Genomic DNA, 19,777 nt, shown 5'->3' with positions numbered 1-19,777 from the left:
GTTTAACCAACTGAGCCACCCAAGTACCCCAATAATGGTTACTTCTTATCACTATTATGTTTACCTTTTTGCCTCTGAGCTTTGCTGTATGCAAAGGTACCAAAAGCAAACACACATTACTTGAGTATTCAAAAACCTGAGCTTAAGTGACCATGTTGACAGTGCCAAAAATCGCCTTCTTGCCTTGTTTGAGCGCCATCTAGTGCTCAGGACGTATAATACCATTTTCACAATGCAGTGGAGGTTTCTACAGGTATTCTTTATAAACAGGGCATTATGTAAGCACAGAGACAAATATCACTACGCTCTGTGTCTGGCCTGATTTCTACAACTGAACAACTGATTCAAAAGAGTCAGAGGATTTCTGATCTTTAGGATAAAGTAGTTATGAGAAAAACTGGTTAGATTTCTTTTTTTCATCACTCAAATATTTTAGGCTAACTCTGAAGACTAACTCCTTGAAGAAGTGGAAACTCAGACACTGTACATGCATTATGGTGTTTAATCTAGATGGTAGGCATTATTTCCATTTTACAGAAGCATCAAAAGGCCCAGTGAAATGAAGCACCTTGCCTAGATTCACAAAGCTGGTGAGTAGCGGAGCGGAGATGTAAGACGAAGTTGGGCTGCTCCGAAATCCATGCTTCCCCAACACGCGTCACTGTCTCCATTCTTTACAGATCACCAAAAAAAATCAATGCATCTTTTAGGAAAATTATTCTCATTCTCAATTAGTATACACGCATGTGGGCCTCTAAAAAACAAAACCAACACAGACCAAAAGCAGAAACACAATCATAAACACAGAGAACTGGTGGTTGCCAGAGGGGAGGGAGGCAGAGGGATAGATGAAATACGTGAAGGAGATTAAGAGGTTTAAACTTTCGGTTATAAAATAAATAAATCATGAGATGAAAAGTATAGCAGAAAACATAATCGAGAATATTATAATGACATTTGGTGACAGATGGTGACTACACGTTGAGGCGAGCACTGCACAATGCATAGAATACTGAATCACTATATTATACATCTAAAACTAGTATAATGTTGTATGTCAACTACATTTCAATAAAAATTAAATATACAAGCTATCACTATATTCCGGAGTGTTGCTCTCAAATCTAGAACTGTAAGCTCATTAAGCTTTTAGGTTCAAATCAAGTATCAATTTAAAACAAAAGAACATTTAAAACACACTGTGCTATCTGCTCTTCTGTTGGCCACTCAATTACACGAGGACAGCTGCCTGCCCTACTTTCTCCTTTCCTGCTCCTACCAATCTAACATCCAGCCCACCCAAAAAGAAATGTCCCTAAAACAATACTTCCGTTAAATCCACTAAACAAGAACCTACAGTTCTAATCCTCAGCTTTCTAATAGGTGTGGCCAAAAAAATAAGCACCCTTCTCCCGGTCACCAGACCTGGGCAGCCCCATCACTTCACCCTGCAATACCATGAATCATGTTGGGAAGTGCCTTCAGTGATCCGTAAAATCCGTTCCCAACATATTACACTTGTTTCTCATACCTTGCCAACACAAACTAGAAAAATTAATGGAAGTCGTTTGGTCATACTTTACTCACAGCACAAGAATCACTTTTTTCTTTTTTAAAGTAGGCTCCACACCCAGCATGGAGCCCAGCTGGGGGCTTGAACTCACAAACCCCGAGATCAAAACCTGAGCAGAGATCAAGAGTTGGATGCTTGGGGCACCTGGGTGGCTCAGTGGCTTAAACCTCTGCCTTCGACTCAGGTCATGATCTCAGGGTCCTGGGATTGAGCCCCGCATTGGGCCCTCTGCTCAGCGGGGAGCCTGCTCCCCCCCCCCGCCTGCCACTCTGCCTACTTGTGATCTCTGTCAAATAAATAAATAGATTAAAATTTTAAAAAGCAACAGAAACTTATTTTTTTAAAAAAAGAGTTGGATGCTTAATCAACTAAGCCTCCCATGTGCCCTCACAAGAATCACGTGTAAGCAGTTATTCACTGTGGCATTTGTTTGCAAGGTAGTAACAAAATGCTGGAAGCAATCCAAATGGTTAAACTATATGGCTGTAGTAATTTTGGTATATTCAGGAATGATACATTACATCTTCATCAAAAACAATGAGGAAGCTAATACACAGAAGGTTCTCCAAAATACAATCAAAGGAAAAAGCACAAAGTGCAAAAGCATACGTAATACATATTATCATCTAAAACAAGGGGGATGTATGCGCATGTGTTTGTAAATGCACGTGCTATGGTCTGAATGTTTGTGTTCCCCACCATAATATATATGTTGAAATACTAACCCCAAAAGTGATGGTATTAGTAGGTGGGTCTTTGGGGTGATTAAGTCATGAGGATGAAACCCTCACACATGGGATCAGTACCATTACTAGAAAGGCCCCCAGGGAGCTTGCTCACCCTTCCCACCAAGTGCAGAACAGAGAAGGTACTGGCTGTATACTTGACTGGCTGTATACAATGACTGGGAACATTGGTTGCCTCTGGGGAAGAGAACGGGACATCCTGGAGGACAGAGGAAGAGAGACTTCCCACTTTCCTCTAAGTGTTTTGAATTTTGGACAAGAATGTGTTATCGGGTGCTTGGATGGCTCAGTTGGTTAAGCATCCGACTCTTGATTTTGGCTCAGGTTGTTATCTTGGGGCTGTGAGATCGAGCCCCGTGTGGCGTTCCCTGCACAGTGGAGAGTTTGCTTGAGATTCTCTCCCCCTCTCTCTGCCCCACCCCTGCACTCACAAGCACTCTCTTGCTCTCTCTCTCAAATAAATCTCTAAAAAATAAAGAATGTGGGGCACCTGGGTGGCTCAGTTGGTTAGGCGTCTACCTTTGGCTCAGATCATGATCCCAGGGTCCGGGGATCGAGTCCACACTGAGCTCCCTACTCAGTGGGGAGCCTGCTTCTCCTTTTCCCCATGCTTATTCTCTCTCGCGCTCACTCTCTCACACACAAATAAATAAAATCTTTTAAAAAATAAAAAAATTTAAAATAAACAATGTACTATCTTTTCAGATAAAAATAAATTATAATTTTTAAAATTCCATCTATAGACACCATGGTTCTTCCATTTTTTCACACCATCTGCCAATGCCAGAGGAGGCTCTAACCTCAAGACAGGCCCCTGTGATCAACATTTTCCTCAGGCAGGCTAGTGTCCCACTGGTCCACACCCACACACAGAACTGTGTCCTGCCTCACTGCCTCTGTCCATGCTCTTTGTTCAGAGGCATTTGAATTCTCTCTTTCCTTTTCTCTCCCTTTCTAAATCATTCACCTCAACTGGGGCTCTGTTCACATTCCAACACCTCAGAACACTTTCCAGGACCCAGTAATCGTGACTATCCTACATGGTTATCCATGTACCTTCTAACACTGTTTGTTTGGAACATGATAACTGATCCTGTAACTGAATTATTTAAAAAAACAAACACTGAAGAAGTAATACCATGGACCCTGAACAGTGCAGGGGTTGGGAGCACCAACTCCTGCAAAGTAGAAAATCCGCATTTAACTTCTGACCCAGAACTTAACCTCTTTTTTTTTTTTTTTTTTAGATTTTATTTTATTTATTTGAGAGAGAGAGACAGTGAGAGAGAGCATGAGCGAGGAGAAGGTCAGAGGGAGAAGCAGACTCTCCATGGAGCTGGGAGCCTGATGTGGGACTCGATCCCGGGACTCCAGGATCACGCCCTGAGCCGGAGGCAGTCGTTTAACCAACTGCGCCACCCAGGCGTCCCAGAACTTAACCTCTTATAGCCTAATGTTTACCAGAAGCCTTACCAGTAACATTCAGTAGATTACCACATATTATGTATATATATATACTGTATTCTTATAGTAAATTTAGCTAGTGAAAAAATTATGCCATTAAGAAAACCATAAGGATGGGCGCCTGGGTGGCTCAGTGGGTTAAGCCACTGCCTTTGGCTCAGGTCATGATCTCAGGGTCCTGGGATCGAGTCCCGCATCGGGCTCTCTGCTCAGCAGGGAGCCTGCTTCCTCCTCTCTCTCTCTGCCTGCCTCTCTGCCTACTTGTGATCTCTCTGTCAAATAAATAAAATCTTTAAAAAAAAAAAAAGAAAATCATAAGGAAAATACATTTACAGTACTCTAATTGCAGTACAGTACCGTCCCACATTTATTGGTAAAAGATCCACATTTAAGTGGACCTGCAGAGTTCAAGTCTGTGTTGTTCAAGGGTCAACTGTAATTTCTGCTGAAGGAGAGAGTAATGACCACAGGTGATGCAGTCAGGGTATCTAATAAAATGAAAGCCTGATCTTAGCCTTTCTACTGAAAATCTTCCAGTGGTTCCCACTGATACTAGGACAAAATTGAAACTGCTTAATATTTTCTACAAGGCCCCTCAAATCGGCCAAACCCCTACCCTTCACTTCTTCAGTTTTGCACACCTGCCACGTTCTTCCTCACCACTGGGAGCTCTGCGGCTCCCCTACTGCGCCAGTCCCCCCCAATCCCACCCCCTTCCCTCCAGCTCAGGACTCTGAGCATCACTCCTGCTTTGGCTGCCTCCTGAAAGGAGTACTGGCTGAGGGACACAGGGGTGGGAAGGAGGCTTTCATTAAACATCCTTTGGTACCTACTGGGATTTGAGCCAGAAGTGAAACAAACCTATGCCACTTCCTCCTGAAAATCTGTGACTCACCCTGTCCAATTCTAACTCAGACACTGAGCTCCTGCCACTGCTGTGCTCAAGGCTTCCTTGTACTACTTCTATAACAGCTTTTACCATAGTTCACTGCGCTCATCTATTGGTTTACAAGTAGATTGTAAGTCCTTGGAGGACAAGAGAATTGACCTAGTTCTTCACTATATCCTGAGAAGCAAGTGAATAAATAATAGCTTATAGAAAGTGAAAGGTCATCTGGCCCCGTTGTTCTGAGGGACATGCATGACACACATTACAAATGCAATAAGCACACACCATACATTCACGTAGGGATATTTGGATGCCCACGAACCAAAAAAATAATAAGCATAGTTCTGTTTCTTGTTTTGGCTGCTATTATTTAGTAATCTATAAATGTACAAAATCAACTATGCAAGTAATTTTAAAATATTTTATAAGAAAAATAAACATCATATTAAACTTAACTCTTAAATTAACCCTGATTTCATTTCAGACTTTTGCTTCACAAGTAATTTTTTTTAAGATTTCTTTTAAAGATTTTATTTATTTATTTGACAGAGATCACAAGGAGGTAGAGAAGCAGGCAGAGAGAGAGGAGGAAGCAGACTCCCCGCTGAGCAGAGAGCCCTATGCGGGGCTCGATTCCAGGACCCTGGGACCATGACCTGAGCCGAAGGCAGAGGCTTTAACCCACTGAGCCACCCAGAAGCCCCCACAAGTAATTTTAATAAGGTGAAAAGTTAAAAAACTACTGAAGAGCCTAAACAGGATTTTGCAACCATGCCTGGAACGCTAACAAAATCTGATTACTCTAGTGCCAACAGTAATTTATAGTAAGGAAGGATTAGATTAGTCCTAAAGGCCTTATAGTTTCCAAAATATTGGCAGACACCAGTTTTTGGCTGCAAAAATGGGCTGCACTTGAAAACCACACATATGGGTCCAAGGAGTTTCCAGAAGTGAGCAATCTCAAAAATGTCTAGATTCAGAGATTCACCTCCATCCTGAGTCATTCACAAACTTGGTATTTCCATCTCTGCCTCTGTCAATGAGGTGGCACCTGCCAGCTCAGAGTCAAGGTCCTACAGGTCACACGTCCAACACCAGCACTGAGGGGACAGGAGTCTCAAACCAAGCGACAGAGGGGCACCACCACAAGTGAAGCCCCTGGGACTCTTCCCCCCACACCTGCCACATGCAATGTGTTCTCTTTCTGCTTTTCACACTTTCTGAGATTCCTGCAATACATTTGTGCATAAACTAGGGTGAATTAAGAAAAAGGAACAACGTCCAAAAGAATAAATATATGAGAGCAGCAGCAGATTTTCGAGAAAGAGCAGGAATTAACAAAGCAAACTAGAGAGCCATGGTAATTCAAACTGTGAGGCCGAGGTTTAAGAAATAGACAAAAATGGCTAACACCTTATTCACCTCACTGTTTCTTAAGCAGTCCATCCTGCCCCTAGTACTCCAAAGTGCCAGTTCAGCATAAGTACATGGACACACAACACATTCTTCTTCTTCTCCAAAAGTACTTGGCTGGGGGGGCGCCTGGGTGGCTCAGTGGGTTGAGCCTCTGCCTTTCTTTGGCTTGGGTCATGATCCTGAGGTCCTGGGATCGAGCTTCACATCCGGCTCTCTACTGAGCAGGGAGCCTGCTTCCCTCTCTCTCTCTGCCTGCCTCTCTGCCTACTTGTGATCTCTGTCAAATGAATAAATAAAATCTTTAAAAACAAACAAACAAAAGTACTTGGCTATTATTTTCTTTCCTTTGCCATTTAAGTTTTAGAATCAGCTTACCAAGATCTCTCCACCTCACTCCCCCAAACCCCCAATAAAAGCTGTTGGGATTTTAACTGGAATTGCCTTCTCTACAGGTCAACCACGGAAGAACTGACATTTTAATGACAGTCTTCAAAATCTTTAAATGTGGTATCACTCTTCATTTAGTTAAGTCTTCTGTATTGTCTTTCAGAAGACACCGCACTGCAGTTTACATACGTGAGAAGAGAATTTTTTTTGACAACAAATGATGCGGTCTCTCTCTGCCCTTTTTTCTCTTAGTGTTATTTCAATAGGAGCAGCAGTACTCCGTGACAACCCCTCAAAGTTTGCTGACGCTACAGCTGGCTTCAGTTTGACCCCTCCTGCCCCTCCACAGCATCTTTAATTTTCCAAGGATCTCAGAAGCAGTAGTAAGTAGTTGCTTCATATAATGTGCAACTAATCCATGCTATCCCGTGAGCTGCAAACTAAGGGAAACTCCTGAGGCCCCATCCAGCTGTACCCAGGAGTTAGAAATTAAAATTTATTGCCAAAATATATAAATAGTTCACAAAAAGGAAATGCCAATAATCCTTAATCCTTAAACACATAAAAACAAACATAACCTTGATCACTAAAGAGAGGCAAATTGAAACCATAAGGACTACAATACACATACATACATAGATTTTTCTTTTCTTTTAATTCACCATTAAAAAGAGAGAGACAGACCTTCCAAGCCTGGGATTAAGGGAGAGGGAAAGTACTTGTCACCATTATACTATTTTCATTAAACTGGTAAAGGAACAGAATTAAGTGTTTACCCTTATTTAATAATATAGTAAAAACTGTATTTTATATAACCTAAATGATGAAGGAAAGCTCTTCTTTACAGAAAAGTTCCACTTAATAAATGTATAAGAAATGACCAAATTAGAAATATCACCATTTTGTTATTTCTTTTTTTTTTTTTAAAGATTTTATTTATTTATTTGACAGACAGAGATCACAAGTAGACAGAGAGGCAGACAGAGATAAAGGGGGAAGCAGGCTCCCCGACGAGCAGAGAGCCCGATGCGGGTCTCAATCCCAGGACTCTGGGATCACGACCCGAGCCGAGCCGAAGGCAGAGGCTTTAACCCACTGAGCCACCCAGGCGCCCCGCATTTTGTAATTTCTTATGAAACAGGTGATTCAGACCAAAACCATCAACATTCTCAAATCTCTGAGCAAATTTAGCATAACTAAAACCACACATTTTCTGTGTCCTGGTGTAATACAGTACGAAGTATATAAAATCACTCATATAATACTCTTACCAAAACTGTTTAAATTTTATCAAGCCTTTTTTTTTTTTAAAGATTTTATTTATTTATTTGACAGACAGAGATCACAAGTAGACAGAGAGGCGGGCAGAGAGAGAGGAGGAAGCAGGCTCCCTGCTGAGCAGAGAGCCCGATGCGGGGCTTGATCCCAGCACCCTGGGATCATGACCTGAGCCGAAGGCAGAGGCTTTAACCCACTAAGCCACCCAGGCGCCCCAAATTTTATCAAGCCTTTAAATCAGTCTTCCAGTTTACAGAAAACAAAAAAAATTTTTTTTTTAAATTATGGTATGAGAAGCAATCAAGTAAATCAAGAAGGTAAAACATTCTACAGAAAAACAGACCCAATTTGTTCTTAATAGCACAGGAAAAACCTGTGGCAGGGACTGGAGACTGAATACCTCTATTCTACAGACGTTTAGGAAATACACCAACTGCACCGTACCCACCTTATTTGGTTCCTAATGTTAGCAACCTTTATAAAACAACAGGGGAAATGTCAATATGGACTGGGTAGGAGGACTTTTTATTAATTTTTTCAGGTCTAATAATGGTATTAGGTCACAGAAGAAAATGTCCTTATTTTACTTTAAAATACTTTAGAGGGGCGCCTGGGTGCCTCAGTGGGTTAAAGCCTCTGTCTTCAACTCAGGTCATGATCTCAAGGTCCTGGGATCGAGCCCCGCATCGGGCTCTCTGCTCAGCATGGAGTCTGCTTCTCCCTCTCTCTCCCCTCTCTCTGCCACTCCCTCTGCTTGTGAGCTGGCCCACTCTCTCTCCCTCTCTCTGTCAAATAAATACATAAAATCTTTTTTTTAAAAAAATACATTTTACTTAACTGTGGGGGAAAACGCAAGGGATAGCAGCAGAAAAAATAAAAAACAAGGTATGTGTAGGATGCTAGCACTTGTGTTCAAACAATTTTCTAAAACTACATGCGATAAATGCTTAAGTAACCTTGTACTATTTTAGAGATTCAAAAGCAACTGCTATGAGGAATCATCTCTGGGGAAGGGAGATGGCTAGGTGGAAGAAAAGAGAAAAATGTGTTTTCTACTTGCATCTCTTTATTTTCTACTGGCACATGTACGACAGGACAGACTGATGGACAGATAGAACATTAAAAACTTTCTTTTTTTAATAAGCATACCACACAAGCTCATGTGGCCTTCTACATGGATTTTCAATCTCCAAGTAAGCTTTTACCTGCTGGTTGGTGCAGGGAAAGAAAACGAGAGAAGCTGATTCCAGAACGGGTCGTTCTCAGAGACAGATTCTGGGCCCGATAACTTTTTTAAGTACTCATTTTTAGGAAGATCACCGATTCTGCTGCTGTTCGATCCCATCTTCTAATCTGGTAGATAACTTGCCCTTAAGCCTTCATTTCCACAAGACAACCTATAAAGAATGAAAAGAAATTTCAAACTTGTTCAAAATTAACCATATTTTTCCTATCTTTGTCACAAAGGTAAGAAAGAAAGAAAAAAAACAACGGTAAACTTACTTGAAGAAATCACAGTTCTATTTTTAAATATATTAGACACCAGATACAGAGTTACAAAGGAGGGAATAGGGATAAAACCTGTCTTAGCCAACACATACACAAAAATCTAAGTCTATGCTTGTAGATATTTGAATGGGCACACCTCTGCCTAAGAATGTATCTCAAAGCAAATCCCTAACAATGACAACTTATTACAAATTGTCTGAAAATGAGGATCCTTTACAATGAAGGATGGTGAAAGATAAAGACTGGATGTCTTGAATGTCCTCAGAAGGGGACAAGTAGTTGAAGTGATGACCACGTGCTACCTACAAGCAGGGGAAAATGAGGCTTGAACTGAGTCACATGCTGAATAAGAATGGGCTCCCTGTTCCAAAGCAGTCACTTAGTGTCCTTCTCGTTCTGTGGTCACGCACATCAGCATTTGTTGGCATGCCTCTTCTCCTAAACCATTGGTTTTGGTGGTTGTTTGGGGTTTTTGGGGGGGTTTTGGGGTTTTTTTAATTTTTGTTTTTGTTTTGGAGAGGGTGGGAGGGACAGAGGGAAGGGGAGAGAGACAATGCGAAGCAGGCTCCACGCCCAGCAGGGAGCCCAACATCAATCTAAGGACCCTGAGATCATGAGCTGAGCCCAAATCAAGAGCTGGACGCTTAACCCACTGAGCCACCCAGGCTCTTACCTTTCTACCCCCAATGTCTAGATAGCATGTAACAGGCATTCCCTAAGTAGTATGTTGAAGGGAAGAGTAGATGAATAAATGATCAGCATCTTCAATATTTGTTGTAGCTGGTCACTAATGGGAAAACTAATAGTTAAAATACCAATCACTATCTTCATCAAATCACACTTAACCTAGTTCCAAATCATGTTCTATCTCAATTTGTTCAAGAAAAGTCTCTCACTGACGATAAAATGGTGGTGAGATGAATAATAAATTACACTATGTTAAAATTACCATTGCAATGAAAGCAAATGATATCCAAAGGACGCTCGGGTCAGATGAGAACTTATATTAGTAGTGACTTACTTTCTTATGTCTGTCCTCCTTACTCCACAGAGACACTGAAGCCAACAACAGAATTTGGAAGCATGCCTTCCACGTTCTCTTTGGAACTCTGGGACTGGCTTAGGCTCAATTATCTAAAGACACGAGGCTTCCCCAATGCACATGGACAGCTGATCTTCTGAATATGAGGGAGAAATACTTATCTGGCTTCTTGTCACCTGCCCCTGAAATCAAGACCACTACTACTTTCCTCTTCCCTGCTCAGGGGACAGAGACCCCAAAGCCAGCTGGCTCCAACTAATCCTCCATATCAAGCCAGTCAACCATAAAGTCTTGATTTTGGTTTAACTTCTTAAATAAGAATTATTAAGCCTAATGAGAAAATGCTATAAAAATATTGTGCAATATATAAATATCTTACTTATTATAACTTATTCCAGAGCTGTTTTATAATCTTAAGCAATTTAAAATTAAATTTTTAAATATAATCTTACAATGGGGTACATTACACTAATGAAAGTGAATTAATAAGAGCTACAATTACCAACATGGACATATCTCAAAAGTATATATTTTAAAAAGTGATACAGAATAACAGACATGGCATAATTTCATTTGTAGGATTTTTACAACATGCGAACAATATTATTATGGATATATTCATAGCTACTACAAGTATTAAAACATACATAGGAAAAATACACAAATTCAGAAGAATGCTTTTTATATAATGTTATCAGGAAAGGATGAGAGGGGCTTTAGCAGTATCAATAAATACCTTCTCAAACAAGAAAGGGGAAAGGAATAGAAGGAAAGGGATGAAGCACATGTAGCAAATATATAGGTCTGCTGAAAACTGACAGTATGGGGGACACCTGGCTAGCTCAGTCAGAAAGCACGTGACTCTTGATCTCAGGGTTTTGAGTTTGAGCCCCATGTTGGGTGTAGAGAGTATTTGTGGGGGAAAAAAAGTAGTAATAAAAGAAACGAAAATGGACATTATATGGGTTTTGGCCTATTACCCCCTCTATTCCTATCATTCATATACATATATATTTTAAAGGATGATTTCTCAATCTCTCAGTAACAATACTGGAAGCTAGATAACAGGGAAGCAATGCTTTTAAAATATTAATAAAAATAATTTAAGCTAGATTTCTGTAGCTAGCCAAGCTACCAGTTAAGTATGAAAGTAGAATAAAAGCATATATTAGACTTGCCATGACTAAAAAAACCTCCCATGGACCCATTTTCTGAAGTTACTAGAAGATGTATCCTTTCAATGCAAAGGAATAAAACAAGAAAAATGAAGACAACAAATTCAAGAAGCAAAGGACACAACACAAGACAGAGAACACATGTACTACAGGCTGGGACAGGAGTCCAGATAACCCCTGACCTCCATGGTAAGCAAATCAGAGGACAAGAGGTCACCTGATGTGTCTGACCTTATCCTGTGGAGGTTTACAATATCATAGGAGAATCCGGCAGGATTCTCTGAACTGATAACATTCTCTGAATAATAGCTACCTAGAAAATAAATGATTTTTTGGTAACTATGTACTTTGGAAAAAACAAAAATTGTTCAATAAAGGTCATGTTATCATAGTATATGACTCAATTCAACAGCTATCAATATTTATGTAATCATCATAATAGAAACAGTAAATAAAGACTTAACCAAAAATTGTGAGGTAACTGTATTGGGAAGACGCTAAAAAAAATGAAGTAGGAGTGGATTTAAGTGTGTGAAATCCTGGGGTGTCTGGGTGGCTCTGTGGGTTAAGCCTCTGCCTTCAGCTCAGGTCATGATCTCAGGGTCCTAGGATGGAGCCCCGCATCAAGCTCTCTGCTCGGCAGGGAGTCTGTTTCCCGCACAGCCCCCACCCACGCTTGCCTCTCTGCCTGCTTCTGATCTCTCTGTCAAACAAATAAATAAAAATCTTTAAAAAAATAATAACAACTAAAAAAAAAAAAGAAAAGAAAAGAGTGTGAAATCCTCATCTTCCCTAATAGGCACGAAGTCAACAGAAACATCTAAAATTCCTAAATCAGCAAATAACAGTAAAAGCGTGTTAAATGCTTATACTATAATTATATTGTAATACAATTATAATATAACTATGAAGAAGGAGGCAAATAATGAGAAACAACAGCTAAGAGATCTAAGTGTGGCCCATTCTGGGTTAAAAGATTCTGGAGAGGTGGTCATGCAGTCTTTTCATTTTATGTCAATCACATTATCTGATTTTTTTTAAACTAAATCTATATATTACTTCAATTTTAAAAATTAAATGTTTTTAAGCTACTTCACCAACTTAAATTTAAATTTTTAACATATATGGAAAACACAAAGTTACCATCATAACTGGTACAGTGACAAGAATGTAAATTTTCTTTACTGAGGCAAACCAACAAACTTAAAAAATCTATTTGTCTGATATATACAGTTCAATGTTAGTATTTGAGTTACCATCCAAAATCAAAATTTCAAATTTCCACCATTTATGTGTTTACTGATAAGCAACAGTCATAGTTTGGCCAGAAAAGAGGAATTAAATTAAAACCTATGGTAGTGATAAACACAGAAATCAGTAAAACAAAAGAGAAAATCCAGAAACAGACCCACTATAGTATAATCAGCTGGTTTTTGTCAACAATGCAAAAGCAATTCAATGGAGGAAGGGCTGTTGTTGGAACAAATGGTGCTGGAACAACTGGACACCCACAGGTCAAAAAAACAAAACAAACAAGCAAAAAAACCCTGTATCTTAAAAGCTAACTCAAAAAAATCATAAACCTAAGCATATAACATAAGACTCTAAAACCCTTTCTTTTTATTTTTTTAAGATGTTATTTATTTATTTGAGAGAGAGGGAACACAAGCAAGAGGATGGGAGAGGGAGAAGTGGGATTTCTGCCGAACAGGGAGCCCAATGTGGGGCTTGATCCCAAGACCCTGAGACCATGACCTGAGCCAAAGGCATATGCTTAACTGACTGAGCCACCCAGGCACCCCTAAAACCCTTTTCAGAAGACAACATAGGAGAAAATCTTTGTGACCTGGGGTCAGGAAGTGCTTAGGCATTACACAAGAGCAGTACCCATAAAAGAAAAAGTTGGTAAGTAAGCTTTACCAAAACTGAAAACTTTTGGTTGGTGAAAGACCCTACTAAGAGGATGAAAAGAAAAGCCACAGGCTTAGAGAAAATATTCATAAGTCACACACCCAAACAAAGGACTTGTATCCAGAACATATAAGGAACTCTAAAGTCAACAATAAGAAAACAATCCAATTAGAAAATATGCAAAAGATTTTAACACATCACCAAAGAAAGCATGCAAATGAGAAACACATGAAAAGGTATTCCATCATTATTAGCCATTCAGGGAACCACAAATTAAGACCATGATGACATACTACTACACATCTATTAAAAAAAAAAAAAACTGACAGTAACAAATGCTACTAAGGATGTACTGAAAGTAGCTCATATGTTGCTAGTGGGAATGGAAAATGGAAAAGCATCTCTGGAAAATGGTTCAACAGTTTCTTATAAACACAGGGGTGCCTGGGTGGCTCAGTTGGTTGTCTGCCTTCAGCTCAGGTCATGATCCCAGGGTCCTGGAATCAAGCCCGCAAGCAGCCTGCTTCTCCCTCTTCCCCTGCTTGTGCTCTCTCTCTCACTCACCATCTCTAATAACTAAATAAAATCTTTTAAAATTTTTTTTAAAAAATTAAACCTATACATACTATTGATACCAGCAGCTGTATTCCTGGAATATGATCCCAGAGAAATGAAAACATAGGTTCACACAAAAAACTATACCCAAATGTTCTTTCAACACATGAATGAATAAGCAAAGAGAAGTACATCCATACGATGAAATAAAAAGAAGGAACTACCTGATACGCCCAATAACTTGAATAGAACTCGAGGGCATTGTGAGTGAGAAAAGCCCATCCCAAAAGGCCACATACTCAAAATAACAGCAGCCCTGTGTTTGATGATTATAGTTTATATATAAGTGAATAAACACCAAGGATGATAAAAGGGACAAAAGGGAGGAATCAGGAATATGTACTTTGTAGTTATAAGGTACTTCTACTACCCATGAAGTGATAGAGTGTTATTTGAAAGTGGACTTGGGGGCATCTGGATGGCTCAATGGGTTAAGCGTCCACAACCTCCTCTCTGCTCATAGCCTCTTTCTCTGTCTCTCTAGCTCTCTCTTAAATACATAAAATCTCTTTAAAAAAAAAATAAGCGGGGGTGCCTGGGTGGCTCAGTGGGTTAAAGCCTCTGCCTTCAGCTCAGGTCATGATCCCAGGGTCCTGGGATCAAGCCCCACATCAGGCTCTCTGCTCAGCAGGGAGCCCGCTTCCTCTTATTTCTGCCTGCCTCTCTGCCTAGCTGTGATCTCTGTCAAATAAATAAATAAATTTTTAAAGGGGGGGGGCTTGGATTAGTTGTAAATGCATATTGCAAACGCAAGGTCAACTTCCAAAAAGTTTTAAAAAGTGTAAGTGACATGCTAAGAAAGGAGAAAAAGGATTCATTTATGTGCTGCATTTGAACCACAAAAGGCCGAAAGAGTAGAAGACAAAAATAGAACAAAAATAAGGGCAATAAACAGAAAACAATAACAAATGTTGGTAGACATTAATACAACTTTATTGCGTATCATTTGAACATCCAGGGTCTAAATTCACCAATTAAAAGAGATTGTCAAAGTGAATCAAAAAAAAAAAAAAAAAAAGAAAAGATTCAACTATATGCTGTCCACAAGAAACCCACTTTAAATATAAAAGACACGCACAGATTAAAAGAGATGGAGAGAGATATACCATGCTAACACTAATTAAAAGAAAGCAGGAGAAGTTATATTAATATTAGACACAACCAACCGCAGAGGAAGGAAACTTACCAGGAGTAAAAAAACGTCATTCCATGCTGATAAGGAATCAATGGTTCCAAGAAGACATGCACCGCCTGACATCGTAGCATCAAAACGCGTGAGGCAAAAAGTAACAGAACTACAAGAGAGAGAGAGGAATGCCCTATACTGCAGAGAAAGACCTGAGTACCCCTCTCAGAATAGTCAGTTAAGGACCTAGCTGATCTCAACACCATTATCAATCAAAACTGGATCTGACATCTATGGACTACTTCATCCAATGACAGCAGAATACACATTCTCCTCCTGCTCACCTTGAATATTCACCAAAACAGACCACATGCTGGGCCATAAAACACATCCTACCTACTTTAATTTTTTTTTAAACAAGCCATGTAGGGGCGCCTGGGTGGCTCAGTGAGCCCCTCATCAGTCTCTCTGCTCCGCGGGGAGCCTGCTTCCTCCTCTCTCTCTGCCTGCCTCTCTGCCTACTTGTGATGTGCGTCTGTCAGATAAATAAATAAAATCTTTAAAAACAAGCCATATAGGTTATTTTCTTAAAGATTTTATTTCTTTATTTGACACAGAGAGAGAAAGATCACAAGTAGGCAGAGAGGCAGGCAGAGGGAGGGAGGAAGCAGGCTCCCTGCTGAGCAGAGAGCCCGATGTGGGGCTCGATTCCAGGACTCTGAGACCATGACCTGAGCTGAAGGCAGAGGCTTAACCCACTGAGCCACCCAGGCGCCAATCCTACCTACTTTAAAAGAAGAGATACCATAAAATGCTTTGAGTGTTCAAAACCAAGAAGCTAGAGAATGAACAATTTAGATGACCTCACGAGGAAATAATCTGATGAACCCAGAATACAGGACATTGTAAAGAACCATCACCCTGGGTTCGCCAAAAAGTCAGTACCATGGTAACTAAAATTGTGTGCATGGGGTGGGGGTATTTTCTAAACCAAAGGAGACTAAAGGGATATTGTAACAACCAAACATGTATTGAATCTTCAATGAACCCAGGTTTGGAAGAAGGAAAAAAAAATTATAAAAGACAATCTTGAGACCGAACCTGATATGGACTGAACAGAAGATATTACATGGAAATAAGTGAGATAACAATAGCATAATTGAGTAGGAAAATGACCTAATCCTTGGGAGATGTGTGCTTAAATATTTAGGGGTGAAGTGTCATCATATCTGCAACTTCCTTTTAAATGGTTCAGAACAGGGCGCCTGGGTGGCTCAGTGGGTTAAGCCGCTGAGCTATAGACATTTGAAAAACACCAAATGCAGGGTGAGATTTTCCCTGAACTCCCTTTAGCTGCCTAAAGACAGCTCCTCCAAAAGGAACTTCATTTTCGTAAATCCCCTTCTTGAGAGTTTTACCAACCAGTGACTCATCACAGGAAGAAAGACTAGATAGACATGGACACCACACCCAGACACATAGTTACAAACTATCGCACTTCCCATCTGGTGTTTTGTTTTTTGTTTTTTGTTTTTTTTATAGATTTTATTTATTTATTTGACAGAGAGAGATCACAGTAGACAGAGAGGCAGGCAGAGAGAGAGAGAGAGGGAAGCGGGACTCAATCCCAGGACCCTGAGATCATGACCTGAGCCGAAGGCAGCAGCTTAACCCACTGAGCCACCCAGGTGCCCCTGGTGTTTGGTTTTGTTTTGTTTTAAGATTTTATTTATTTATTTGAGAGAGAAAGTGAGAGAGAGCATGCGAGGGGAGAAGGTCAGAAGGAAAAGCAGACTCCCCATGGAGCTGGGAGCCCAATACAGGACTCGATCCCAGGACACCAGGATCATGACCTACCTGAGTCGCTCAACCAACTGAGCCACCCAGGCGCCTCTCCCACAAATCTGTTCCTCTAAGGGCTTATTCATCTTTCCTAAAAACCATTTACTCACCCCTAAGAGGCCTACATCTCCCATCCCCATCACGATGGTACTTAAGTCTGAATTCTAGCCACTCCCTGGGTATCGCCCATGTGTACATGAAACACACATTAGTAAACTTTTGTTTTCTCCTGTTAACCAGCCTTCTATTACAAGGGTCTCAGCTAAGAACTCAGAAGGGCAGAGGGGGTTAGGTTTCCTCCCCCACACCACCTAGCTGCCCTCTTTCGAAGCGATCAGCCCGCACGCCTTGCAGCAGGCCTGTTTCTTCACAGCACAGCCACCAGCCTTCAATCAAACTTTCTGGTCCCCGCCAACTGATGAGACATAATAGTTTTCAGCACAGTTTTAGCCTGAGTTTTGTTCACTGTGAAAGAGGCCACTGCCTTTGTCTATTTTCTATTAATTTATAGGAAATAAATTTGATTTTCAAAGCAGCTAGAACAGATCACAAAGTTTTAAAATAAGTTCAGTCCAGGACCACTATGAAACCTTTCTAAAAACAACAATAAGAATAAAGCCTATAAGCTTATCAGGAAAGACTAAACCGAGTATTAAGGAGCAAAACCATGACAGCCAACTGAGCACAAGGTGCAATGTGTCCCCTGCTGCTTTTCTTCACCAAGCCCTAGAAATCATGCAAAACATTTTGCTTTATTGTAAGTAATTCCACAGCCATGATCAGAAATTCACAGGAGACCAGAGGTTGTGAGGAATCCCTATAAACTGGAAAACAGCCCGAGACGAATGGAGAAGGGAAATGGCATTCCAAGGCAAGCACAAGAGCCTTCCATCAAGGGCAGCAAGAGTATAAAGCGCCACTCAGCCCAGAAGCAAAAGGCTAGGAAAAAAGAGCCCGGGGGCAACTGACAGCTATGACAAGGACAGCCTGTCCCATCACCCTTGCCCCAGCCCTCCCTCCCCTAGGCAGCAAGAAGATACTATCAACAAGAAGGTACTATCCGCAAGACCCGGGCGCCTGGGTGGCTCAGTGGGTTAAGCCGCTGCCTTCGGCTCAGGTCATGATCTCGGGGTCCTGGGATAGAGTCCCACATCAGGCTCTCTGCTCAGCAGGGAGCCTGCTTCCTCCTCCTTCTCTCTCTACCTGCCTCTCTGCCTACTTGTAATCTCTCTCTGTCAAATAAATAAATAAAATCTTTAAAAAAAAAAAAAAAAAAAGAACTCCCAAGACCCTTTCAATGAAACCCAGAATAAAATGGAACTTGAAAAAACCCACCATTCAATCACCTCACCCCCTAAGAGCCCTGTTGCTTTTCCCTCGGGTCATGCATCGGACTTCCTTGACCTTCAGCTCTTCTTTCTCTCAATTTGTAACTGAGCCTGTCTCCTGAGTTCACTAGCGGCTTTCATGATAGGACTTTCAAATCTCTCCCAGTCCCAACCTCCCACCAGAATGCCAGTTCTGTCTACATCCCTAAAATACTTAAGACTGTTTTTAACTCAAGGAGAATATATAAATATATAATTTTATATACAGACATATAAATTTAAATATCTATATAAAATAAGTAATTTGGGGGATAACAAGGCTCCTTACGTAAGTCTAGACTAGAAATGAGAAGTGTGCCATCGCTGACACTTTCAGTAATAAACCTTTCAAAGGACCTATCTTTAATGCAGTTTAGTCAAGAACTTGATCTTGACACATAAAAAAAAAATCATACAATCCTCCTTCCCAAAATCACTTTCTCCTATCAACTTCCCACCATCCCCCTCAAGTTCCCACTATGTAAGAACTACTTTGAAACTTTATGTAGTATATACGCCTGCCTCGTGACGTAGATTACTCCTCTGAGACATAAATCAAGCGTCATTAATGCTCCTTCTCTGTCCCTAATTAACTTCCAGCACACTGTTAAAAAAACAAAAGAACAAAAACAAAAAGCAACTTGTTGAAATGGCCAAGGTCAAATGAAAGCATCTTCAGTATTAATTAGGAATAAAATATGCTAATTAAAATAAGGTATTGGGGCACCTGGGTGCCTCAGTGGGTTAAGCCTCTGCCTTCGGCTGGGGTCATGATCTCAGGGTCCTGGATCAAGCCCCACATTGGGCTCTCTGCTCTGCAGGGAGCCTGCTTCCCCTCTCTCTGCCTGCCTCTCTGCCTACTTGTAATCTCTGTTAAATAAATAAAATATTTTTAAAAATAAGGTATCATTTTTACTCATCATATTAGCAAAGGTTGGGGCGCCTGGGTGGCTCAGTGGGTTAAGCCTCTGCCTTCGGCTCAGGTCACGATTCCAGAGTTCTGGGATCGAGCCCCGCGTTGGGCTCTCTGCTCAGCAGGGAGCCTGCTTCCTCCTCTCTCTCTGCCTGCCTCTCTGCCTACTTGTGATCTCTGTCTGTCAAATAAATAAACAAAATCTTAAAAAAAAAAAAATCATATTAGCAAAGGTTAAAAGAAAACAACCGTGATAGCATGAGGGCAATAAAGAAACAGGCACCCATGAGTGTGTAGATATTTGACAATATCAAAATTTTAATTGCATATATTCTTTGTGCCAAGGATTTCATTTTTATAAATTTACCTCAGAGGTAAACTCATACCAGTTAACAAGTTCTAGGTATACAGATGTTAATCATCTCATTGTTTGGAACAGCAAAGACATAAAATAACCTAGATGACGGTCATGAATACACTATAAGGTTAAGCACAGAAGGGACCACTGAGTAGCCATGGAAAAG

General features: G+C 40.7%; 1 protein-coding gene across 1 annotated transcript in view; it reads right to left on the bottom strand.

Annotated features, from left to right (window-relative positions):
- DYM (dymeclin) overlaps positions 1-19,777 on the bottom strand; it is a 337,031-nt gene that overhangs the window by 301,575 nt on the left and 15,679 nt on the right. The window contains exon 2 of the mRNA XM_044243021.1: positions 8,959-9,150. Coding sequence (XP_044098956.1) covers positions 8,959-9,098 — 140 coding nt within the window. The 5' untranslated portion in view covers positions 9,099-9,150. The remainder of the gene's footprint in view (positions 1-8,958; positions 9,151-19,777) is intronic.

Source organism: Neovison vison, chromosome 3 (genome assembly GCF_020171115.1).
Source record: "Neovison vison isolate M4711 chromosome 3, ASM_NN_V1, whole genome shotgun sequence".
NCBI lineage: Eukaryota > Metazoa > Chordata > Mammalia > Carnivora > Mustelidae > Neogale > Neogale vison.
Note: the sequence above shows the minus strand (reverse complement) of the source record. Positions and strands in the feature narration are given on the sequence as shown.